Source organism: Fusarium verticillioides, chromosome 7, assembly GCF_000149555.1.
Source record: "Fusarium verticillioides 7600 chromosome 7, whole genome shotgun sequence".
Classification (NCBI taxonomy): domain Eukaryota; kingdom Fungi; phylum Ascomycota; class Sordariomycetes; order Hypocreales; family Nectriaceae; genus Fusarium; species Fusarium verticillioides.
This window is the reverse complement of record NC_031681.1, coordinates 2,699,425-2,723,612: the sequence shown is the minus strand read 5'-3', so window position 1 is coordinate 2,723,612 and position 24,188 is coordinate 2,699,425. Positions and strand designations below refer to the sequence as shown.

Sequence of the window (24,188 nt, the reverse complement as noted above, 5' to 3'; positions counted from 1 at the left end):
TTGATGTCAACTCATCGGAAGCCACCCCAAATTACAAAGAAGTATACCCAAGGCGTTTCGTAACTAAATATCGATATAAGGCACAGATCTCCCCGTAGTGTCCCATCCTCCATCATCCTAAACACCAGCAAGCAGCGACTGTCTCAATGGTCCTTTGACTACTCCCTATATACTGACAGCACATAGAATCACAAACATATGTTTCTTTCTCATGGACCGTCTTTCCTTCAAGTAACAACACGTGATATTTCCCGATGCAGAGGCGGGGAACGTGGTGTTGTGTTGGTCGTATTCATTGCAACGGTTTAAGTACAACCAACATGCATTTGCATATAGCTCTAACCAATCACGTCCACCGCCGAGCATGCCTGTTCACGATAAGAATCAGTCCATGTCTGGAGTACTTTAATATCTCAACAGAAACAATTCATTCATACCAAGATAAAAATGGCTGAGACGAACGAACAACCAGTTGTTGTGCCGGATGAACAGGTCAGTCAGTACATTGGCTTTCGTGAGTAGATTTGACCATGCTGGTATAGGAGGGCAATGAATCCACGCTTGGTGAGGTATAACCCAGTCAATACATGGCTTGTCTCAGTTGCTAAATGCAAGACTTTAGGATTCTGCATCTACTACAGCGAGTGTCTCTGAGTCAATCTATAACTACCGCTGTGAAAACGGTAGAACGTATCATGCATACAAAGACGGCAGTGAGTTAAGCTATCTCAACATCCCCGGACTTTTCTCATCTCGAATCTAGAGTACGTCCTGCCGAATGACGATAAGGAAAAGGAAAGATTAGGTATGTTCTACGTCTACACTCTTCAGTCTTCCATTTCTGATCCTGTGCCACGTCAGATCTACAGCATAATCTGTTCCTTCTTACCTTTGGTGACAAGCTTGGCCTCGCACCGCCTTGCTACCCTGACACAAAAGTGAATCATGTTTTAGATCTTGGTACTGGGACGGGGATTTGGGCGATGGACTTTGCGGATGAACATCCTGAAGCAGAGGTGCGTGCAGTTTGGGCTCTCCTTTCCATCTATTTGGCTGAACTGACGATCTAGGTCATCGGCGTCGACCTCTCACCGATTCAGCCAAGCTTGTGAGTTTGTATCCGTGCCAGTGCTCGTATATAGGCGGTCTAACACAAGTTGTTCAGCATCCCGCCAAACGTAACCTTTGAGATTGACGATATCGAAGACGAGTGGACCTACTCAAAGCCATTTGACTACATCCACAGCCGTTTCATGACATCCTGCATAAGCGACTGGAAGAAATACCTAACCCAATGCTTCCAGTACACCCCCTTTCACACCCACCCACACCCCTCTAACCAAATCCCAGAAACTTAACCCCCAACGGCTATCTCGAGCTCCAAGAAGCAGATCTCACCATCAAATCCGACGACGACACCGTCAAGCCCGATAACCCACTCCTCAAGTGTCTCAAGCTTCTGCAAGAAGCATCAGAGCGCTTCGGCCGTCCGTACGTAGACATCCCAGCGCTAGTAGACGTCATGAAAGAGATTGGGTTTGTAGACGTCAAGATCGAGAGGTTCAGGTGGCCGAGCAATTCTTGGCCGAAGGATAAGAGGTACAAAGAGCTGGGGGCTTGGTGCTATGAGAATTTCTCGAATGGACTTGAGGCTATTACTATGGCGGCGCTGACGAGGGGTCATGGGTGGAGTGTGGAGGATACGACGGTGTTTTTGATGGATGTCAGGAAGAGTATGGGGGATAGGAGGATTCATGCGTACTGGCCGATGTGAGTTGAACGTTTTGGGTATGTTGTTACGTTTCAGGACTAACTGGAGTTTAGTTACTCTATTTACGGGAGGAAGCCGTGATGCAATAGTATGATGAGAGCGTTGGTGTTGCGGAACCTGAGAACAAGGGGCTATACCCAATGAGGTGTCATGCAACGTTAACCCATCTTTCTTTTTAGCCGAAGCTAACATTGCATTCCGTAATGTCACACTATTCTTATCGGGCAGTTCTTCTTGTGTGACATCGCACACGCCGTCGGAATAGACTTGGTACCTCATGCAGATCATGCAACCAAAACTAACCTCTAACGTTAGTACAGGGGTCATAGCGTCACGACATCTAATCAACATCTTGGCGTAACCAGGATTATCATGGACCTATTACATCACGATTCAAGATTAATGAAGCAGGTGTCATGAGAGAAATCCACATGCCTCAGTTGATCAGCGTAGCTAGTAACTAAGCCAGCGATATAAACCATAAACTCCAATGCTCAAGGATGGGGTACCTGACGTTTCACCAACAAAGAACCAGAGTAGGAAACAATGTCCAGCAACTATCCTCCTACCCAGTCACATTTTGCAACATCAAGCCAAATCAGCTCTTGCAGAACCAGAGACAGACAACAGGCTTCTCCCCCTTGTTTCCAGTCCTGGACGAATCCCAACCAACCTCATCCATGGTCTTGCCAATCTCATCCTTGTCATCACCAGTGAAAGAATATCCCTTGTACCACTTGCCATTTCCTCCACTGTAGAGTTCGAAGCAGATGTTCTTCTTCGCCGAGGGATTGGTACACCCAAAGCCCTTCAGGAGATCACCCAGTTTCGTCGATGTCGGAACGTGCGAAGCGATAAACGGAATCTGGGCGTTCGCCTGCAGCTGCCAAGGAGGGACATCACTCTTGAACACATGAACCTTGGTATGATTCGCTGGGAAGAAATAGTTGTACCCGGGCTCACAACCAACACCACCAGACGAGTTGGTCATCTGCGCAGCAGGCATCTTCGGGTCGATCTGTGGAATGGGCTGCGCCTGGCGAGGGAGAATGTTACCAGTCCCGTTGGGCTGATGCGCATACGTCTGCTGAGTCTGAAACCCAGCAACTGGTCCCTGAGGGGGGAATCCGTAAACGGGCTGGCTATATACAGCTGTGCCGGGATACATGTAGCCGTACGCGGGGGGAGCTAGACCAAAGTTATACCCAGGACCACCAAGATGAGGAACATACGGCTGACCCTGCGATGGGATCGGTGCACCCATGGGTGAGTAGTTTGGTCGTGAGCCTGTGGCGTCACGACCGTTGATGGGGTTCCAACCAGACATGGTGGTTGATCGTGGGAGGGAAGGGGAGGGGAGTCAGAGAGGTTGCCAGGTATGAACCCAGCGACGAACGTTTGGATCGAAAGATGCTTGCCAGAAGCCGGGAACTTGACCTTGGGTAGTTGGATCCCAAGTCGGTGGAATAGCATATGGCGGAGATTGGTTCCAATATGGAAAGACTTGGTGGGCTTGAGGTACTTGGTAGTTCAAGGCTTGGTTGTTATGATACGATTGTTCTTGGTAGGAAGAGAAAACGTCTGAGGAGAGTCAGAATTGTGGAAGACACGGGGGTTATATAGAGAATTGCGCGCATGAATATCTGTTAAAAATCTCCAAGGGATCAGTGTTTACCTGAAGAAGCTGTCTCCTCGGTATAACTCTCCGCCAAAGACTCAGTATCAATAGACTCGTCTTCAGAGTCCGAATCGATGTCCAGCCGACCAGCGAAGATCTCAGTGCTCCAGAGGACGTTATCTTGTCTGTCGTAGAATGCGCCAACAATGATCCACGCCCAGAAGGGTGATTCTCGTGAGGCTTGAAGACGCTGGGTGATGATGAGCTTGGAAGCGGGATATGGCAGCGGGACGTCCTCGATAGTCCTACAGTGAACCGGGCTTGAGTTGGACATAAGGACGAGTCTGAAAAACAATATGTTGAGATTTATGGGCGGCTGGTTCAAAAGAAGCATTCTGCAGGATGCTGAAGCTCTCTATTTAAGCTGGAAGTAGACGGGATGTTGGGTGTGATTAACCACGTGCTCTCAGCTATGAATCTGTCTCAAAGCTTTGTCCAGGTACTTGAGACGGCGGGTTGTTGGTGAGTACATGTCGCCAATTGGCACGAGGCTCATGATCTGAAGGTGATTCAGTAGTCATTACGTCCAGCTGGCTGTTGTTATGAGGTTCTGGGCGATTCGAGATATGTTGGGGTGAAAAGGCACAAGGAAGCTGCTCGAGTCCGTCCGTGAGCTGCGACGCAAGAAGCAGGTGAATAGGTCCAAATCCAGATTCTCCAAGCACAATGTCACTACATACGAGTCTTGTTCTCGACAATTGCGCCTTTGGTATGTACGAATCTGCCTCCGAGCCTTTACTCTGCATGCAACTGGCGACCAGAACTTGGCGATAGTGCACACTGTCTGTGTGGCGCACGCCACACACATGAACTTGCCACACAACTTGGCTGATGCCTGTTACACAATCACTTGACTTGGTTCGTCTCGGTTGTCGGCCAGCAAATGTCGGTGAATTTGCTTGTTCGAGACAACTGTGATTGCAGTACTTGTGCATGCAATTGACAGGACATGTTGTGAATGAACGGGGAACACCACTGGCATCGGGCGACAGCTGGTGGTGAAGGTATCCGATGAAACGCAGCTGATGTGCAAAAGGGCGATGAGTCAGAGCAATTCTTTCCAACTGCGCGACATCTTCCTGAGGACAAAAAAATGCTAAAATTAGCAAAAGATGATGAAATGCGGCTGATGAGCCATGAGGGAAATGCGTGGCCTCAAAGTGCTTCCCATTTTGCTGAAGCTGATGCTAACAAGTGGTTTGACAACTCGACCACCATTGGGACTACGTGAGACCGCGTAAACTCTTTACCTCTGTATAACGAACACTGATTGGAAGGACGCAAACTTCACGTTAGCAATGCTAACCATCTTCAGGCTCTGCGATACCAGAAACATGACGATGTTTGGTCGTGGCATGCTTGCTGCTGTTGCGACAAATGCTGCTACCATCTCCGGTTTCGCAGCCTCGATGATTGTGTCCCTTACGAGCTCTCCACGCTCAAAAGCGGCGTGTTGATACATGCTGCACGCATAGAGGGTATATCTGTTATCGAAGCCATTGTATCTGTTGGATGGCAGTGGGCGTTGTATATTGGTAGATGCCTGGGGAATGGAGGTTGGTGCCCTGCAAGCTCTGGCTTAGATTGCTGAGGCTTATTATGGCTATAGGTGTAGGTTGGTTGAGGTAATGGTAGTATCAAAGTGATGTCGAGATAGCGGGGTTTAATTAGCACTTCAGAAGGAGTTTATGTTCATAGAAGCACATAAGATTGTTACCCTCCACGGTCGAGGTTCGAGGTCTCGCTTGGGGGTTTGTTGCTTGTCAGATGACTTTACAAGAGGAGCAACGGTTTGTCGGCTTCGCAACTCCCTTCTCCCATCTCTTTCTTTGCTTTGCTTTACAGCAGTAACGTAAGCATTCCCCGTTTGCCCCCTCCGTGTGACACAAAAACACCCAGTGGTAGATAGTGACTTCGAGTATTGAAGGCAATCCAACTTTGCTTGTGGCGCCAATCATTCAAAAGCTTTGCTTAGGTATGTTTTGCAAATGGCAGGCGGTGTTGTTGAGCAGAGTTGCCAGCAACGGAGCAACTTTGAGTAAGGCGCGCGATGCAAGCATCAGCCATCAGGGCTATCAACTCAAAAAACACTCTCATCAACACACTTTAGGCAGCATACCAATTGCCCAGAAAAGAAGCAACTTCAAACAATTTTATCAAACTCATCCAAGTGAATGGAATGAATTTAGGGGCGATGATGAATAAGCAGGCTGCGATTCCGACTATAAATTGCCCGTCTTATTCCTCCAAATCTCTCTTACTTTTTCTGCATCACGGCCTCTTACCTGGGGATGGCCACCTCCGATCTGTCTCCTGCATCACTGAGCTGAGACCAGACCGCAATGGTATATTATACTCTAAATTAAACACCGCTCTGAGACATCACATAATTCACATGTTATGACGGCCGACGCACCACTTCCCGGTCTGTCGGAAGCTCTGTAAGGGACTCACGCAATCCTCTGCCTGACATACAATCCAAGAGTAAGTTAACCTCCTAGTAATACTGTCTCTCAACTAATCAGACTCAGGATCTCCCTCTTTCGGACTTTTCTCTTACCATCAGTATATATATGTGGGCACTGGTAAGAACCTGCGCGCACCTTATATAGATAGAGGTAAGGAGATCCTGTTACTGACGAAAGCTCAACATATGGTACATTCTTACAATTTATAATACTGACAGTCTGAAAACAACAGGAATATGTTCTCTAGAAAACCTTGAACACCAAACACAACATGGTAAATAGCGAAGCTTGGCCAGTCTGCCCTCAGTTCTCTAAACGGTAAGTTCACTTTGACCCCGACAAGCCATCAGCGTCTGATACCACCGACAAAGACTGGTTAGCTTCTACGATCTGAAGTGCTGACAGTGTATATAGAGGCTGTGATCATCCATGAGGAGTCGCTCAGAGTCTTCAATTCTACCTGAGAGCTGTAGCGCTGCATAATGGTTAACCTACATGAGGCCCTCGAAGAACTGGGTGGTGAGGCCGAAAGCCTTGTTCGGATAGCCCTAGCGCCTGGGTTGACTCCCCAAACACGAAAAGCCCCAAGGGCACCTCGCTATTGAGTCAATCGCGCACCCTTTGCTGGACCCTTTGCTATCAGTTCTTGATCTGGGTTTAGAATTACCGCCTCATTCCCTTTCCCGCTTTGGGATACGAAGAGGTATCGGTGCTCCTGGTCAGAGTTTTCTTCAATCCGGCTAGGTGGACAAGATGAACACATCAGCGCAGCATAAGGAGCGGATTGTCTCAAGTTCTACTAAAGTCTCGAGGAACTAGAACAGGGGCTGAACAAAGTTCGCCTGGACATCTTCTTCGTTCGAAAATGTCTTTCTCAATTTGCATTCAAGAGGATTTCAGTCCGCTCCGTGACGCTGGCCAGCATTTCGGGCGCGCCCTCTAGGACAACAATGGCATAATCAAGATTCTCGGCTGTTGTTCCGGATGTAACGTCTCCATCTGCTGGGCTTCAACACACGCAACCGGACTCGCGGCTAGAAATGCACACCTGTATATCACCGGCTAAAGACTCTGGACTTAGGCATACGGCGCCGAAGTTGCCATCTCTATTCTGGTCATTATTGCTTCCCTTTTTGTCATTTAGAAGTTCTTCCCACGAAACACCCCCAAGAAAAACAAACCTATTGTTTACGTTGTAAGTCCCCCTAAGCTTAACAAAATATCACCCTCTTATCTATCTATAGGACCGATATACCGACTACCTCCCGCCTCTTAATCACAGAGCGTTCAAGGCGTCGTAGCTCGTTCCCCGTCGAGAACAAGAACTTTTAAAGCAACAGACCAATATGATTGAGCGAAACAGACTGGATACTTAATCCGATGCCAACTGCAATGGACTTTGACAATACTCCGTTTACCAAGGCCGTTGGTCCGCAGCGTCCCGCGACTTCGACGCCGTTACACAGGGAGTCCACCATCCTAGCATAATTCACATGGCAAGACTCGCTACATCCTGCTATGGGTGTCTGGCGCACACGGAGATCAGTATGTTGTGTTTGGGGACGGCCTTGCAGCTCTGAGGGTTTCAATAATCACAGCGGCTTGCCTTAAATGTGTACCCAGAGTTGGTCCAGTCGAGCAGCTACTCCTGTGGCCAACTCACTATCCGCTACATTAATACCACGACCGAAGGCCAAAACGACGATAACCACATACTTATCTGCAGCACGAGACTCGAACACCGTGATCAGTCATGGTCTTGTTCCCACTTGGTCATTCGAAAGAAAGCATGCCAGTCTAGCCTCCTAAGCATATCAATCCCTGTTACCATCTCAATGCTTGGAAGGTGGAAACTTCAGCAACATTCTCCGCAGCGTTTGCAACCATGTTGATCGGCTTTCATTAGTATTCTCGATTTGGCAAGCCACTCAGCTATGTTACGGCCGATGTGGCCAGGCTATGGCGACCAAGAGCTCGAGGAGAACATATACACTTCCTGCTGGCTTGAAGACTGTCGCTATTTCTGTAAAGTCTCAAGTGCGAGGCGGTGATAGAATCTCAATGCATACCTACGCTTGACCATTGGCTTCTCATTCTCTTCGCGGCCCTTTAAAATCTTATCGGTCTTTATTCGAGTTTATTGGCCTCATTTGCAAGCGACGGTTACCTTCTGTCACAATCTTATCAACCCAACTGGTTGCTCAACCAGGCTTTCAATTCCACGACATAAACAGGAGCGTTTCAAGAAGAATCAATATATGATCAGATACTAACGCTACCACCTCGAATATATTATATAAGGCCGAGAATCATAAGTCCACTGGCCACAGCAAGTGGCACCAGGGTGAACGCAACACAAAGGTTGAAAAGGAGAACAAAGTAGCCAAGGCCCATGTGCAGGCCAAGGCATCAGGCAGGGACAAGTCGTCCACGGGTGAAGCCAAGGAGAGCGATGAGGATCCTGACTTTGTTACTCCTAAAGTCTATGTCCAGTATCTCAAGAATTTCTTCCTCTTCCGAGGTAACCGAGAAGCGGACGCAAATGAAATATCTCGAAGCGCACCTGATGAAAAAGAAGAAGCAAGCAAATGACGCGGTTTCAAAATACTATATTGCGTGCAAGTCTAGCATGAAGGAATTTGGGAAACTTGTCACCTGTTCTGCGTTCTGCCTTTTAGCAAGACTCCTACAAAGCTCACCACGGTAGTGACAGTGTCGATATCGATATCGACATCGACACTAACAACGACACCGACACTGACACCGACACGTAATAGTCGTAGTAGATCGCTGAACTATTTGTCAACTGGTTCCACAAATTGTCTGACCCAGGAACAGACTCTGAGGCGTCTGAGGACTCGATCACATTTCAGCTTTCAGACGTCAATTTCAGCGGCGAACGGATTTCGTTTACGTTCAGGGACGACGAAGAAGGCGATGAAGGAGACAAGGGCGGCAACGATAACAGCACCCAAATAGGATGATGTCGCCAACTCCCCCGGCCTTGAGCTTTCTCTCGGAGGCATCACAGTCCCTGCTACTCCTTTGACACATTAATTGGCCATTGCTCCTTCTTCGACACTCGTAGTTTAGGAGCAACTTATGATTCATCTTCGCAGTACTAGGGGCTGATTGGCCTTATTTTATATATTAAGGCGACGTTATCCGGACTGTGGGATGTCATTACGGATGCAAAGAGTCTATATATAAGGGTCGACGCTCGCAACTCGACTCGCAGCAAGAAACTCACATGTTGGCATAGCCGACCACGGCTAGTATCACCCCTACGGTCAACTTGGATCAGTTCGGCAGAGTCTCCCGACCCTGAGCCTCCCCGTCACTGAAGACGTGTGCGAAGAGCACGCTTTGCCTCGGTACTCTCTGTCATATTTTCCAGACAATATTCTTGAACGAATTCCATTCCTGCGATCCGGATACTAGAAGCATCAAGCAAGCAATCTTAGCTCGTAGCGTCGGTGACTTCCTGAGTCACATGGGGCTCTGAGGGATGTGTTGGAGCATATAGGCCTGCCCTTTAGTATATACGCAGACCGGTTCAAGCCCAGCGACTGCTGTATGGCCGCAAACCTGCTTTTCTCTACATGGGAGCGATGACAGCAAAAGTACTAAGTGAGGACATCACCCACACGGTCAAATCTACAGAGATCGAGCATCGTGTTGAGGCTTGGTCCTGTGCTGAGGTCTTATCTTCTTCTGCTCAATCTCTCGTCCTCTCGGGCGGGCCAGAATCCTAATAATCCTACTCTGCACTGCGACAATTCTCTGTGTACCAAGGTCGTTGGTCCGCAGCCTCGCGTGGCTTTGAGCGGGATATTATTCCCATGTGCCAAAGGGCGGTCCATCAGCCCCCATTAGGGGAAGAACTGTTTAGCTGCAGCTTTTCACATTCAGCGAAGGCACTATGAGAGTACAAATACCTTCAGGAGGTATCGCTAAATGACGTTGAGTCTCACGATCGAGCCATCAGATCCTGATGATAGGAGAAGGATTGTGCAATCGTATCCAGTCTCTCTGCATCACATGCATTTAAGGCATGAGGCCTTCCCTAGTCAGACTTAAATCCTCAGCCTCAGCCTCAGACACTGTAGTAACTTCTTAGTATGCTACTCTTGCCCTCGAATCTGGACAAACCATAATCCTTTACTAGTCTAGTCTAAACTTGTCATAAGCTTTTAGAAGTTTATTCTTCAAATAATCGAAACCAATTCTTTCTATATGGCTAAAACAACCGGTGATATAATCCCAGGGGAAGTGAAGGCTCGTCATGGTTATGAGTGTGCTGATTCATGGTGGTGTCGGTATCTGGTGATATTAATATTAAAGTGATATTCAGAAGGGATGTTTAATTAGCATTTTAGACACAGGGGTCGAAACCACTCGTTTGGGTGGTGACGAAGTAGGCGCCGGGATCACGGCTTGCACTGCTGTCGTGCAGCTAGGCGTTGTGGACGTGGGGGAGGAGGCATGCTATTACTATTATTGTTTACTGGAGGAGATCGAGGCGGGATGTCAAAGTTTGCAGAAGTTTACGTCTACAGAAGTTATAAAAATTATTACCCTCAAAATCCAAGGTCGGAAACTCCACAAGTCAAGGCCGTTCGAGTCCAAGGTTGTCCAAGAAGTTTAGGTGTTTCTTAGGAAGATTTTAGATCCGTTCTCTCTGATATCATCGAGCTTAGTATCTCTACTCTAAGTCATGAAGAGACTTGTGCATGTTTAGGTGTTTCTTAGAAAGATTTTAGACCAGTTCTCTCTAATATCACCGAGATTCAATCAGTATTTCCTCCCACAGCGCCCATTTTTATTTATGTTTTATCTCTAATTTTTATCCTTTTTTGTCCCTCAAAGAGGAATACATGAATTATAACCTTTTTTTGTCTTTCTAGGTTTTTTTTGGGTTTTTTTTGTTTCTTTTCCCTTTTTTTTATCTTTAAACTTTTTCTTAAGATAACCTTTTTCCTCCATCTGAAATCCTCATTTAATCCCAAAACGCCAAGATATGTCTGAGTAGATTTATAAAAAAAAAAAAAAAAAAAAAAAAAAAGAAAGAAAGAAAAGAAAAAAAAAACACATGCAAGGCTTCCATCATCTGCGAGCAACATGACTGTACCGGGCCCTGCTCTGTTGATAGGCCATCCTCCTCCGCTCCTCCTCCCTCCTCTCCTTCTCCTTCTTCTTCTCCTCCTCCTTCTTCATCTTTTCTGCCGTGTCCCTTCGTTTCTTGTCATCTTCCAAGATAATGCAATACCTAGAGCAAATAACTTCTGCACATGAATGGGGGGTTTCGTTGCGGTCTCTGAAGTCTTTCTTGGAGGCGCTACGGTTGAGGCCGTCATGTAGCACCGTAGTACCCGTTGGCTCTTTGTACCTGATGACAACTTTGCACATCCAACAGCAACCAGCTGGTTGAGTGTTAATTGCGGTAGAGAAGGGCCGGCCAATGTGTTTAGAACAGTCTCTGATAGGCTTCGACTCCCAAATGTCGAGAGCTTGCAGCTTTGCAGGAGGAAGCGGCTCTCTCAGATCGGGCACACCGATCGCCTGATTAGCCAGATAGGCTCGGCCCATCATTTGGACTGCGTCTTCTTTGCAAGTGATCTTCAGGGGTGTGTACTTGTCATCCGTCATGAGGTCTCTGAGTCTTTCGTCGCTGACCTCGATTCCTTTTTCAACCTCGTCAAATTCACGAAGCTCTTCAAAAGCTTTTCTCCACTTAGAAATATCGACGTCGCCGACGATCCGGTTGCGTGCGTTCAATCGCATACTGCAGTAGTGAGGCATACCACTTATGCGGTCTCGGGTACTGCCAACGGAGGTCGAGTCGTGGATAACGTGGAATGGTTTGCCCTTTACCTTACCCATCCCTATACAGATATGGATGATCATTGGGACGATAAAATCGAGCGAATTATCCTTGCCCTCCGTGACTTTTCGAAGTTTTCTTGCCTGTGTTGGCTTGAAACCAACTCCGGGTACCTCCCAAGACGGATCAACGACATGCTTTAGCCCCTCTGCTCATTGATTAGTGCGTGTTATGTGTCAAAGTCTTAGGTTGCCCAGAGGTGGAGTTGAACTTACCAATGAGTTTTATCATATCGTTATCTGTGTTTTTGGGGTTTTCAAACTCTTGACGCTTCTTCTTGGTGTTCAATACGCACCATAGACGAAGGCAGCGAAGATCAATGGCCGGGACCTTGTCAGCAGGGACAGCAAGCATGTCCTCCACCTCAGCAGGAACTCCACCCTTACTTGCCCAAATCTTTTTGGTTAGAGCTAAGGCAACACGGTTTAACTGATTTGCTAAGTCCATGATCATTGTTGCCATACCGCGCATAGTGTTGCCCGTGTAGGCTTCAGAAGCCAACACATTAGCCGGTTGGAGAAAGGCTTCGGCGTTTTTGGTAAGGCACTGGCTGCAGCCCAAAGTCTCTCAACACACTGATGGCCATGGAAGATGTGTATCGCAACATTGCCATAAAGTCCTCAACACCGAATGGCTTCTGGCAATCAGTCATATCATCCCAGCATTCGGATCGTTCAAAATCCGCTGCTTCAATCTTCGCGTGAAGAAGGGTTAGGATGACGGTACCCAAATGTTTCGTGAGATAATCACGGCCTTCAATATTGACAGGTCCATTTGGCAGGCCAATTTTAGGATAATCAATTGGAGCGTACCGTGCATCCACCCGAGGAGGATCAGGTACCTCTGGTTCAGTCATGACTGCTTACCTTACCTTAGTACTTGGTCTAAAGATTCCTCAAGGTGTACTAAACTTACCTAAATGTTTTCGTCACTTAGGATAATGGAATGGTCCTAAGTTTAGAAGTACAACGTCCAGGGGACTATAAAAGTCAATGGATTAAGATCACCCCTCAAGAGCACCGCTGTGTATGACTTGCAATAACTGAGGTAGATAAAAGTTGACTTGGCGACAGGAGAAGTTGTCGGGATCGAAATCTTTACATCGGTGTTAAATAATGGAATACGACATGGCCTAGACTTCAAATGACTGGGGATAGCCTTTGGTGTGATCTGCTGCTCCCGATTGTTTGAGCGTTTGCTTGTGGTCATGAATCCATCTCTGTCCCGATAACAGTCTTGTGTTTGTGATACTCTGGTGTATCTTCCATTATGATTCAGTTTTGGAGCAAATAGTACATTCGTGAAACCTTCCAAAATCCTTGTTTACCTTGTTATAGCGTAAGTGTTACAGTGCAAATGTTGCTATATTGCAGAATCAAATCACAGATTTAGTAAACGCATGAATGCGGTGACAAGTAGCGAAGCCATGCTTGCTATTATCGGCTGCAATACGTCTCACAACCGCTACAGTCTGACTTGTACCCGATTGTCATCAAGGAAGCCCTATTAGGGAGAATTGCAGTATTCGAAGAGTAAGGTATTCACTTTCCCCTTGTACTAAGAGAGACCTTTGCCACTGTCAGAATAAGATGCTCAACGCCAACTGTACCTAAACTAAAATTGATCCTGAACGCAAGTACGGTCAGCGTATATAGGGAATGAACTGGAAAGTGTTGGCTACCTTAGTGTGTGTTGAATGGACATGCCCGTCAGTCAAGCTCCATCACTGTTAGAACTCCTGTTGATAGGAAGTATCGGTGACCAAGAAGCTTGGCAACAGGTGCAAACATGGAGAGCTTTCGTGAGTCTTGTCAAACCAAAGAACGCCCAAAAAGCCTGGTTCCCCGTGTGCCCGTGGATATTGAATCAATCAATGGTGTGATTTCGCCAAGTTTCCGTCCTTCTAATTTGCGAGGCTTTTCATAGGCTACAAATGCGACGGGAGGGAGCAAAGATTTGTGGCACAAACACTCCAACGGAACCTGGTGCTAACTTATACCATTTTCGCGGTCACACACCACGTGCGGGAAAATTTGTTGTCTTCCCCGAGTTAGTTCCAGCGGAAAGATACGTGAGATAGTGTCATAGTAGATTAAGCATACAAACTTATATCATGAATTGCCACATGGAGGCGGGCCGTTGCCTCATTACACGACACACCCGAAGGTTTACTACATGGCTGGTAGGTTGCAACCTCTCAAAGGGGATATTTTTGCCGTTTGGTATAACATGGAGTCTTTTTCTTACCCTGCATAGCAACCTCAAACTTTCAAGCTCGGTTGATGATACGATTGAAGTCACTGATGGTTAAGCAAATTCGGACTCTCCATCAGTACCATGTCAAATTTGCCGTCCGAGCTTGACTGAAGTGTTTTCGGTAAATGGTTCAACGCTTCACGCAGGACATTCTGCAGCATTTTGAGCTCTTAAGTACTCAATAGCGTGGCACGCTGCCAATACGATCGGTGAATATAGCCCGAGAAGAATCGGATCATGGTGAGCGAGATAGATCATAGCTTGGGGGTTTCGGTGAACAAGACAACTATCAAGTTTAAAGACAATCAAACGAATAAATTCCATGATGTATATAACTATTTGTTTCCTTTATAACCTCTGAAACATATGGTAAGACTTGTACCGATATATTACACCAATAGCAGAAGTAAATATGGTTGAACCTTGAGCCAGAAGTTTCTTTTTCCTACTGGTCGATCTTTGAACGTCACCGCTCTTAGTCTATCTCAGAGACAATTGGCTTAAAGGCTTCATAAGATACATACAAACTTACACATACCCTTTCATCACTTGTGATGGAGATCTTGCGCTTTCTTGTCTTCCGTAGCCTAAATAATCAAGCTCTACCGGGTATCTCTGGCTGGCTTGAATTTAATGTCAATCACAATATCCAGGTTGCATCTTCCGCATTTTCGACTAGCAGATAACCTGAATGATGCAATCTCAAAACATCTTGTTTTGATGATGTGAATAGCCCAATCTTCAGAAGCGAGCACTGTGATCTCGTAGCATATGCCATTGTCCTAGTGATGATGGAAATTCGGAGGGAATAACCCATCACAAATATCTCCAGGATTTACGCATCGTTTCTTGGGTTCGCATTTTGATGTTGTTATGCTTCATCCTATTTCATCCCTCCATTGTATCTGAACGATGAACAGTCCCCGTCTTCATCTCCAACACTGATCATACACTTGCACACTCAGTATCAAGAGACAGCTAGCGATGTTCTAGCCCTTATTCTGCCACTGGCAGCTGTGAGCTATGAACCACACTGCCCGGCACAGTGGCAGCCGAACCACGGTTCATACATGGCCAATCAATAGATCCGTCCAGTGAACTAAGGCCAGGATGGAGGTTATTCACTGTGAATCGATCCCAAATCTTTCATCCTCAGCCTTCAACCTTTTCACAGTTGACATCGCATCACAACAACTTCACTCAACTACCATAACTCTCAACAACGAACACTACCCTACCTAACTCTATCATCTCTTCATCAAGAGACATCTGCCATCATGAAGCTCATCACTTTCCGTAAGTCCACCACTCCCCCCAACACCATGACCTCTCTGACCATCACAGCCCTCTTCCTCCTTGGCCTCGTCAACGCCGGAGTTGTCCGCACTCCCGCTGAGGCGGCCACCCTCACCACCGAGGTTACCGCTCCCGCTGAGGCCGCTGCCATCAACGCTGAGCCTACCCTCCCCGTCGAGGCTACCACCCCCGTCGCTACCCCCGACGCCTTCGTCGCCAAGGGTGAGAAGATGGCCTCCTGCAACATCCAGTGCGCCTTCTGGTACCAGAAGTGTTACTACCGCCCTTGGGGCTACAATTGTGACGACAACGGCCTCTTCCGTCGTCGCGGATGGAACCCTGACTGTGAGAAGAACTGCTGGTGCAACTGCGATTCCAAGTAATCGTGACAAGATCACTGGTGTTGAATCCTCATCGGAACGATGAATGGGTCACAATGGAGATGAAAGGAAAGTAAATGGTGGTTGACTCGATGTTACCCTGTCTGTGGGCTCGAGAATGATGTTTTGTTTTGATACTCAGTCGCTCTGTTGAGCTGGACTTCTGATCAGCGGTGGCTTAGATCTACTAACTAGAGAAAATGTGAACTCCTTTCGTCTAAAGCTTGATGATAAACTGTAAGATGTGACTTGTGACTGTATCTGTTGTGATAATATGAGTGACCCAGTCTTGAAGGGAGCTCTGGCGCTGAGCCTCATAGCTAATACGTGGCCCCCCAAAAGCAGCACTGGAATACAAGTGAGACCTGTAACATCAGCTAAGAAAGAAATTTTCCCCAGAACCGTGATGCGTTTGTGAAATATTATTGTCCAATGTGGCCAATGTTCACCGCGGATCTTTGTTCTGGTCCATTCAATAGAGCATGAAATGACGAGTCACTTGTTCAACGTGTACAAGATCCGAAAGCCGTTTATTCTTGCATTTCTATCCTAATCCTTCGCAAATAAATTATAGGTGTCCTCTTGATATCGACACCGCCAAAGATCAAGTACTTTTCGTTCGACCTCACTTCTCAGCATCAGCATCGCTCTGCGAGGCACCCGGCACGGTCGTCATCGCATCGTTGAACACAGGACCAGGATGACTGATGCACAGGAAGAATACCGCAATGACAATAAGACTGAAAACAGTTAGTACCGACTGGCAACAAAAACACTTGCAACTTACACTCCCTCGAGACCAATGAACAACCCCTCATTTGTGATGAGATCCGAGTATCGATACCCCTTGCTCAACTCATAGCATCGGAACGCACATCGAGCGAGAATTAGAATGACGGCAGCGCTCAAGAATCCAAAGAAGATCCTCATACGGTTTCCCATTGCACTGGCATTCCCACTGCGGAAGTATCGCCAGAGATAGTCACCGAGAAGAGCACAGAAGAGAACGAGGATGACAACTTGGAGGGACAGACCGGCCAAGGCGATGTCGATACCAGTTTGGCTGGAGCCCTGGCTGACTGTTGACAATGCTCCGCCCGCGGCTTGGAGGACGAGACAGACGACATCAGCGGGAATGAAGATCCACCAGACGAGTTCTGGTCTGAAGCGGGAGACCTCGGGGGCAAAGTATTTGATACTGGGTTGTCAGTCAAGTCATTATCTGTTGGGATGAGGGGTCGTACGTCTTGGAGAGCGTCACGTAAATAGCAGCTGTGTAGAAGACAGGACCACTCGTGATAAACACAATCTGGATCATGAAACCTCCAAAATTGAAGGGGTTATTATACATAATAATCCTTCCAATGTATCCAATAATCTCAAACAAACACCCAATCATCATGAAGCTCATGTAGAACCACTGCTTCCACTTGATGCCCAAAACGAGATGTGTCCCCATGGCGATGGCGTAGAGGACGATGAAGGTGATGTTCGCAGCGAGCGAAGGGCGGTATTGGTAGACGCTCCATTCTATGGGACACAGAGCGAGAGTGCAGTTGGCGTCGGGGCCAAAGACGATCACATTGTCTGGCAGTTCCTGCGACATGATGGCTGCTTAGTTTGATGATGTTGATACTGAGAAGTTGAGGGGAGGGGAGGTGAGGTGAGGGGATGTGAGGGGTGAAGAGAAGAGATAAGGTTGATGGAAGTCGGCCAGGAGTGGGATAGCCTTTTGGCGTCGGAGCATTGTTTTACTTTATACATCTCCTCTCTCATCCATTGAACCCTGCACGTCAGCATTCGAATCAACTCAAATTGTCTCAACACCGCGTGTAATAGTTACCACCCTCGAATGACTATCCATATCCATCACCACGCCAAGCGCTTCAGCCCTGCGACAAGCGAATCCGAACTCTGAGCCAATCAGAACCCCCGAGCGCTATCAGGTCCAGTAAATTGAGTCTCGGAAGCTAGGATAACCCCCTGTAGCGCTAAACCTTTAAAGGGAACGCTTTCGAGCTGTCTAAGTTGTTTTTGGGAAGGCCTTTCGAGGTGGGATGGTTGGTACGTCACGTCAGTTTAATGACGGCTTGATGTTGTTTTTTGTGTCTGAAGGAATGCGAGTGCGAAGGGCGTTTTAGGCCTGATAACGGTTATTTGGCTTGAATGAATCATTGCATTGGCTGAGAGCCCTATCGTAAATAGGCTCTTTGAAGGTCAAGTTAGTGATGCGTGCGTGTATGACATCAATGCACACTTCAACGGTGAGCACGTTTCATGGCGCGTAAGACGGCAGTGCTTTGTCTATCAGCACATCTACCGTAGTCATGTTCAGTTCTCAGTGGATGCTATCCACAATCCCCAACTCCCATTACTCGTACATCAAACGATCCTCATTGGTCTCGGTCCCGAAAACAACGCTCCCCAACCGACGATCAACAATCTACGGTTTCATAAGCGTAGTATTAGCCAAGATCTATTTACTTTCACTCCATATGGGGTCATCGTCATCTGTAAACGAATCCTCTTATTTTAAGCATAATCCTTTGAAGGATCGGTCCGGCTCGAAGTTATCCCGCTTGACACTATTAGCCCCCGGACATGGTGCGACGTTGACAACGAGGCGTGGCGCAGGCTACGGGAGATATGGAAATTGAGGGTCTTAATCCTAAGTGATGAAGAGGTTTAGGTAAATTTAGGATAAGTTTAACGATACCTTTTGTCAAGTGTATTTGGACACCCTCTGACAAGGCACAGGTCAGGCACTAGACATGTTGTTGAACCGTGTCTTCGATTAATTGCCCGAGGTCCTTTTAGCCTCTCTAGCTAATCTAGAAAAGAGGGGTAACTAGTTATATAACTCTTCTATTTTAGGAAATAAGGCTTATTTTCAGGAAACGCGCCTCTATATACCCTATAGGCTTTAATATACCCCCCTAAAATTGCTAATTTAATTAAAGATTTTAAGGTTATTCTCTATAATAAAATAAGTTTTATTATTAAGAAATAAGTCTTATAATAAAGAAAAGAGTTTTATTATAAAGAAAAGAGTTTTATTACTATATCCTTACTTTTTTTATCTTTAATATTATAATTTATTACTAATTTTAGTATATATTTCTTTAATTTTCTAAATCTAAAATTTAGTTATAATTTACCCTACTAGTGCTTACTAATAGCAGCTTTTATTACTAGTAGGTTATTTATTACCTAAAGATATAATATATTACTAAGTAAAATTTCCTTTAAAGTAAATCTTTTTTTATATTAAGATTTTCTTTTTCTTTTTCTTTCTTTAAGCCTTATAATCTCTAATTAGTATATACTATTTCTATATATATAATGCCTTTATAACTCTCTTTTCTTTTTTTAAAATAAGCTTTATTACTAACTTTTAAGTAATATCTCTTAATATTTATTTTTAGCTTATTTTCTACTTATTTTCTATTATAGCTAATATTAATTCCTTTAATAAATCTAGTAAGTCTAGTAAAAAGTCTTTTAAACTCTCTAACCCTCCTCTTTCTTTTTATATATCTAATACTCCTACTTTAGCCTACTATCTATCAGTTTACTATTTCTTTTACTCTTATAAGTTACTAATTTTAGAAATAATAGTTATACTTCTAGTAAGTCTTTTAAGTACCTATATAAAGCTTAAGAGAAACGCTAAGTAAAGGCTATTATTAAGGTATAAAAAATATAAGTATTTTAAGTTTTATTTTTTAATTTTATATTACTAATTTAGATAGTAAGGTTATTAAATATTTTCCCTTTTACCTCCTTTATCTTATTAATATAGCTTAAGGCTATAGTAAAGGTATTTACTATAATACTAGAAATAAGAAGTACTACTATAAGTAGTATATTAAAAGTAGTTCCTATAAAAAGATATATAAGTCTTATTTCTTAAGTATAAGACTTATTTTACTAACTTACTATAATCTTAAGCTTATTTTACCTATTATACTTTACTTTTTTAATTTTTATTATACTAACCCTAGTCCTATTAAGAACCTTAATAAAGTAAATTAAAGTTTTATTTTCTAGTTTTTAAGACTTATTTTAATATTTCTAGTTTATCTAGCCTTTATAGAAGATTAAGGAGAAGTATTATTATACCTATAAGCTTATACTTAAGGTTATTATAGATTACTTTTTCCTTAATAAGTATAATATTTACCTCTAGAAAGCAGGTTACTAGAACCTACTTTAAGCTTTATTTTTATAGTCTAAGGGTTATTTTTAAAGTACTTTATATTATATCTCTTACCTTTAGGTACTTAAGTAAAATAAAAATCTTTTTAAAGTAATATAACTTATTTTATTACTTATAATATATATAATTCTTAAGTAAAATTATTTATAGTTTCTAGAGTATATATAAAGCCCTTTTACTTATATAAACTTAAATATTAAGATAAAAGTTATATTTCTTAAAAGTAAGTTAAAGTTACTTTTCTTAATTCTAATTCTTAATTCCCTTTTTTTAACTTCTATTTTATAGTTAAAGCTAATTTAAGATTTCTTTAATTAATCTTTTAGAGACTACTTTATCCTTTCTTTTAATAATTTAGTCCTTAATATTTATAAAGCTAAATTATTTATAGCTCTCCTTTTACCTATAACCTTAAAGTACTTTTATAAGCCTATTAATAATTAATTCTAAGCTTTATTTATATTTAAAAAATATTACTTTTACCTATAATTTTTTATAGAGCTAGTAATTATATATATTTATATACTTTAATTTTATCTTTAGTTTCTAAAAGGGATTTTTTAAAAATCTAATTATTTATTTATTATTATAGTATAGTTATAGATTAGCGCTTTATAGCTTAGAATATAAAAGGAGCTCTAATCCTGCTTTTAGCGGCTTAAAATATAGCCCTTAAAGCAGTCTTTATTAAAAAAGCCCCTCTTTTACTACTTATAAGAGTACTAGTAACTCTACCTCTATTATTAAAGTTATTACTATATCTTATTTATTTACTTACTATCTAATTAGGCTTCTAAAGAGTCTTATTATATATCCTTATAAGCTCTTATAATTTAGTAAATTATTTATAAAAGATATATTACTATAAACTTTAAATCCTTCTCTAGATCTAAATTCTAGACTATAGAATCAAGTTACTTTTAGGTAATTAAAAACTTAGTTTATAATATAAATATACTTTTTACTTAGGTTTAGTATAAATCTTACTAATCTTAATATAGTAAAAGTAATATCTAGTTAAGTAATAATATTTATATAAAGGAGGGATCTAATTACTTAATAATACTAATTAGTAGCTTAAAAAGTAGCCTTCTTTTTATTAAAAAGGAGTTCCTCTTTTAATATTAAAGACTTACTTTATATCTTTATTATACTTTATTTATATATCTTTTCTAAATATAAGATCTAAGTTACTTAAATATACTTTATAATTTAGTTTTTAATAATCTCTATTTTAAGGAACTATTATAGTATATCTTCCCCTATAAGTTTATATTTCTCCTAAAGTAATTAGATTTATAGATAGGCAGTCTTTTTATCTTCTTTCTTAAATATAAAGATAATATTATTAATATAAAAGAATATTAAGATTCCCTCTTTTTAATAATAATATAGCTTATTTAAGATTAATCTTTACCTTTATAACTTAAAAGTATTTCTAAGCTCTATTTACTATAATAAAAGTGTAATTTATAACCTATATAAGGCCTTATATAGAAAGAGAACTTAGTTTACCCTTTTATTACTCCTAAATCTAGGAAGTAGTCTTATAAATATATTAATTTACAGTTTAATATTTATAAAAGTATTTACTATATTATACTATAATAACTTAAGATTATACTTTATAATAATTACTATTAGTATTTTAAAAGACTTTCTAGCTAAAATAGTAGTATAAATATTATTTATACTTAACTTTAACTATTAATCTCTTTAAATAATAAGTCTTACTTTATACTTTTATAAATAGCTATATTTATTAAACTTATATATAAAAACCTATATATAATTTAATATTTATAAGCTCCTAATTTATAAATTAAGCCTTAAAATCTCTAACTATAATCTTATTTACTTATAGCTCTCTAGGTAATTCTTTTATACTTATCTAAACTTTTCCTTAAAGGGATATCTAGAGAGACTTCTATATAAACTTAGTGCTAATAGCAGATTCCTCCTATAGAAATTTTCTTTATCTAAAATAAGATTTATTTTTATATTTAAAACCTTATACCTAGGCTTTAGCTTTCTATAGATATATCTATTCCTTATTACCTTTATTATTAGCTTCCTTTTATACTTAATAATCAGTACTGCTATTATCCTTATATTAAATGCTTAGTTAAAGGCTAATAAGTCTTCCTTAAGTCCTCCTATATCTATAAATAATTAGGCACTAATTTATATAAGAAAGCTAGAGTATAGGCTTTTTAGAGGAGTTAGTAGTAGCTTAAATTAAGCTTAAATATATTTATTATTATTAGCCTCTTATTTTTTTATTAACTCTGCCTTTTTAGTAAGTAAGTCTTTAATTAGATTTTTAAAGGTTAATTCTAAGTTTTCTTACTTATTAGGTCCTTAGACTAGGTCTATTACCTAATTAAGCTCTTTAAAAGTTATTAGTAATTATATTTTTACTTATATCTCTTCTAGCATTTATTTACTAATTATTTCTCTTATCTATATCTTATTAGTACTAAAGAATTTATCCTTATTAAAGATAATATCTCTAGTTATATATATTTTATTAGTAACTAGATTCTAGATTTAGAAGATATTCTATAAATTATATCTTATAAAAAACCTAATCTATGCTTTTAAAATTATCCTTAACTAAAGGCACTTATTTTTTTATTAAGTAGAATTAGTAAATATAAAGGCTTTATATCTAATAATCCTTATATAACTAATTTATAGTTAGATATTAGTTTATATACTTTAAATCTCTAAAAAAAAGCTCTTATATAATATTTTCTATTTTAGCTATTACTTTAATATTTAATTTAGTAAATATATTACAATTTATACTATTTTAGGCTATAAACCTACTAGTAAGTTACTATTAATTATTAATAGCCTTACTTTCTCTTTTACTACTCTCCTATTATTCCTAGAGATTAAGCTACCTTTATAAGGTTAGAAACTTCTTTAATATATTATCTAGGAAAGCTACTTAATAAGATATAAAGTTAGAGTTTTAGTATTTCTTTTTATATAATATATAGGTTTTTAATTCTATTAATTAATAAAAGCATTTTATTAATCCCTCTTTCTTTAAGGTAAGCTTTTAGTTATTAATTACTAACTTACTTTATTTCTTAGGCTTAAGAGTTAAGTCTTAAATAGTAGTTATAAAGCTCCCTTTTACTATATATTCTATTACTATTTAATTACTTTCTTTTTAAGTAATTAAATTTCTTATTAAAATTATACTAAGAATATTAAAAGAAGATATATTCCTTCTTTAATTACTTTTTTATTTTAGCCTTATTTAATATAAAGAAATATCTTAAATTAGCCTTTAAGATTCTATTATAGGTCTTTAAACCAGGTATTTAGGTATTATATTTCTATAACTCCTTTAAGCTTTATAATTCTTATTATCTTCTTTTAAAAGGTAATCTATTTTTCTTAATTATTTCTACTATTTAAAGCTAACTTTAAAAGCTTAAAGTACTATTTCTATACTTATTTTCTCCTTAGTATATTATTAATATTATATATAGCTTTAAGGTTTAAGAAGAAAAGTAAAATATTATTATATTATATAGATTTATTTATTATAAGTAAATATATCTTAATATAGTATAAATAAATCTTCTTTATTATCTAATTTAGTATATTTCTAATCCTATTTACTTATTTATTATATTAATTAAGATTGCTTTTATAGATTATTATAAATACCTTATAGGCCTCTTAATCCTTTAATATAAGTTTTATATATATAGTAGCTAGGTTATCTAAATATATAGTTAATTAAGTAGAACTTAAGGATTATAAATAAGGCTTATTTAAGTCTTTTATAAGGTATTTACTAAATTTAAGATACTAAGGCTCCTAAATTCTCTTATTATTAAAGTAAGTAGGGTTAGTTATTTTTCCTAACTTATAGATATACTCTATAGATATCTTTATAATATATAACTATTTAAAAGAGTCCTAGTTACTAAGACTATTAAAAAGGTAGGTCTTTTCTAGTAAAAGTATTTTCTTTAATTATATTATTTAAAAGATTAATTATAGTTTTATTTTATTAATTAGAAGTTTATTTTAGTAGTTATAGCTATATAACCCTATATAGCTTTAGGACTCTTAATTATTAAACTGTATCTTTAAATTAATTACCTAAGGGTTCTTTTAGCCTCTCTAGCTAATCTAGAGAAGGAGGGGTAGTAAGTAATATAGCTCTTCCTATTTAAGGAAATAAAGGCTTAATTTTCAGGAAACGCG

The 24,188-nt window shown here is 40.9% G+C and overlaps 7 protein-coding genes across 10 annotated transcripts; 3 read left to right on the top strand and 4 right to left on the bottom strand.

The window, feature by feature from the left end:
• The first annotated feature begins 343 nt into the window (after positions 1-343).
• On the top strand, positions 344-2,293 carry FVEG_11614 (hypothetical protein). 3 transcript variants are annotated; one of them, XM_018900939.1, is made up of 9 exons: positions 344-492; positions 543-564; positions 623-713; positions 764-805; positions 862-1,016; positions 1,071-1,108; positions 1,166-1,303; positions 1,351-1,770; positions 1,825-2,293. In XM_018900939.1, the coding sequence occupies exons 1-9, from the start codon at positions 485-487 to the stop codon at positions 1,850-1,852; spliced, it is 942 nt and encodes a 313-aa protein (XP_018759319.1). In that variant the 5' UTR covers positions 344-484; the 3' UTR covers positions 1,853-2,293. The 3 variants fall into 3 exon arrangements, with proteins under 3 accessions (XP_018759319.1, XP_018759318.1, XP_018759320.1); XM_018900938.1 differs by having other exon boundaries at positions 379-492; positions 543-569; positions 1,825-2,285; XM_018900940.1 differs by having other exon boundaries at positions 379-564.
• A 76-nt stretch (positions 2,294-2,369) lies between these two features.
• FVEG_11613 (hypothetical protein) lies at positions 2,370-3,098 on the bottom strand (the record flags this gene model as incomplete). The annotated part of the gene is made up of 1 exon (XM_018900937.1): positions 2,370-3,098. One exon carries the CDS (start codon positions 3,096-3,098, stop codon positions 2,370-2,372), a length of 729 nt encoding a protein of 242 aa, XP_018759317.1.
• Positions 3,099-3,131: 33 nt separating this feature from the next.
• Positions 3,132-3,723, bottom strand: FVEG_11612 (hypothetical protein; the record flags this gene model as incomplete). Its single annotated transcript, XM_018900936.1, has 2 exons — positions 3,132-3,352; positions 3,447-3,723. The coding sequence occupies 2 exons, from the start codon at positions 3,721-3,723 to the stop codon at positions 3,132-3,134; spliced, it is 498 nt and encodes a 165-aa protein (XP_018759316.1).
• A 4,153-nt stretch (positions 3,724-7,876) lies between these two features.
• On the top strand, positions 7,877-8,901 carry FVEG_11611 (hypothetical protein; the record flags this gene model as incomplete). Its single annotated transcript, XM_018900935.1, has 3 exons — positions 7,877-7,942; positions 8,219-8,438; positions 8,756-8,901. 3 exons carry the CDS (start codon positions 7,877-7,879, stop codon positions 8,899-8,901), a joined length of 432 nt encoding a protein of 143 aa, XP_018759315.1.
• Positions 8,902-11,023: 2,122 nt separating this feature from the next.
• On the bottom strand, positions 11,024-12,657 carry FVEG_11610 (hypothetical protein; the record flags this gene model as incomplete). The annotated part of the gene is made up of 3 exons (XM_018900934.1): positions 11,024-11,949; positions 12,017-12,211; positions 12,378-12,657. 3 exons carry the CDS (start codon positions 12,655-12,657, stop codon positions 11,024-11,026), a joined length of 1,401 nt encoding a protein of 466 aa, XP_018759314.1.
• A 2,677-nt stretch (positions 12,658-15,334) lies between these two features.
• On the top strand, positions 15,335-15,736 carry FVEG_11609 (hypothetical protein; the record flags this gene model as incomplete). The annotated part of the gene is made up of 2 exons (XM_018900933.1): positions 15,335-15,353; positions 15,402-15,736. The coding sequence occupies 2 exons, from the start codon at positions 15,335-15,337 to the stop codon at positions 15,734-15,736; spliced, it is 354 nt and encodes a 117-aa protein (XP_018759313.1).
• A 507-nt stretch (positions 15,737-16,243) lies between these two features.
• Positions 16,244-17,569, bottom strand: FVEG_11608 (hypothetical protein). 2 transcript variants are annotated; one of them, XM_018900931.1, is made up of 4 exons: positions 17,489-17,564; positions 16,978-17,330; positions 16,521-16,931; positions 16,259-16,473 (listed from the first exon to the last, which is right to left on the bottom strand). In XM_018900931.1, the coding sequence occupies exons 1-4, from the start codon at positions 17,531-17,533 to the stop codon at positions 16,359-16,361; spliced, it is 924 nt and encodes a 307-aa protein (XP_018759311.1). In that variant the 5' UTR covers positions 17,534-17,564; the 3' UTR covers positions 16,259-16,358. The 2 variants fall into 2 exon arrangements, with proteins under 2 accessions (XP_018759312.1, XP_018759311.1); XM_018900932.1 differs by having other exon boundaries at positions 16,244-16,473; positions 16,978-17,569.
• Positions 17,570-24,188: the final 6,619 nt, after the last annotated feature.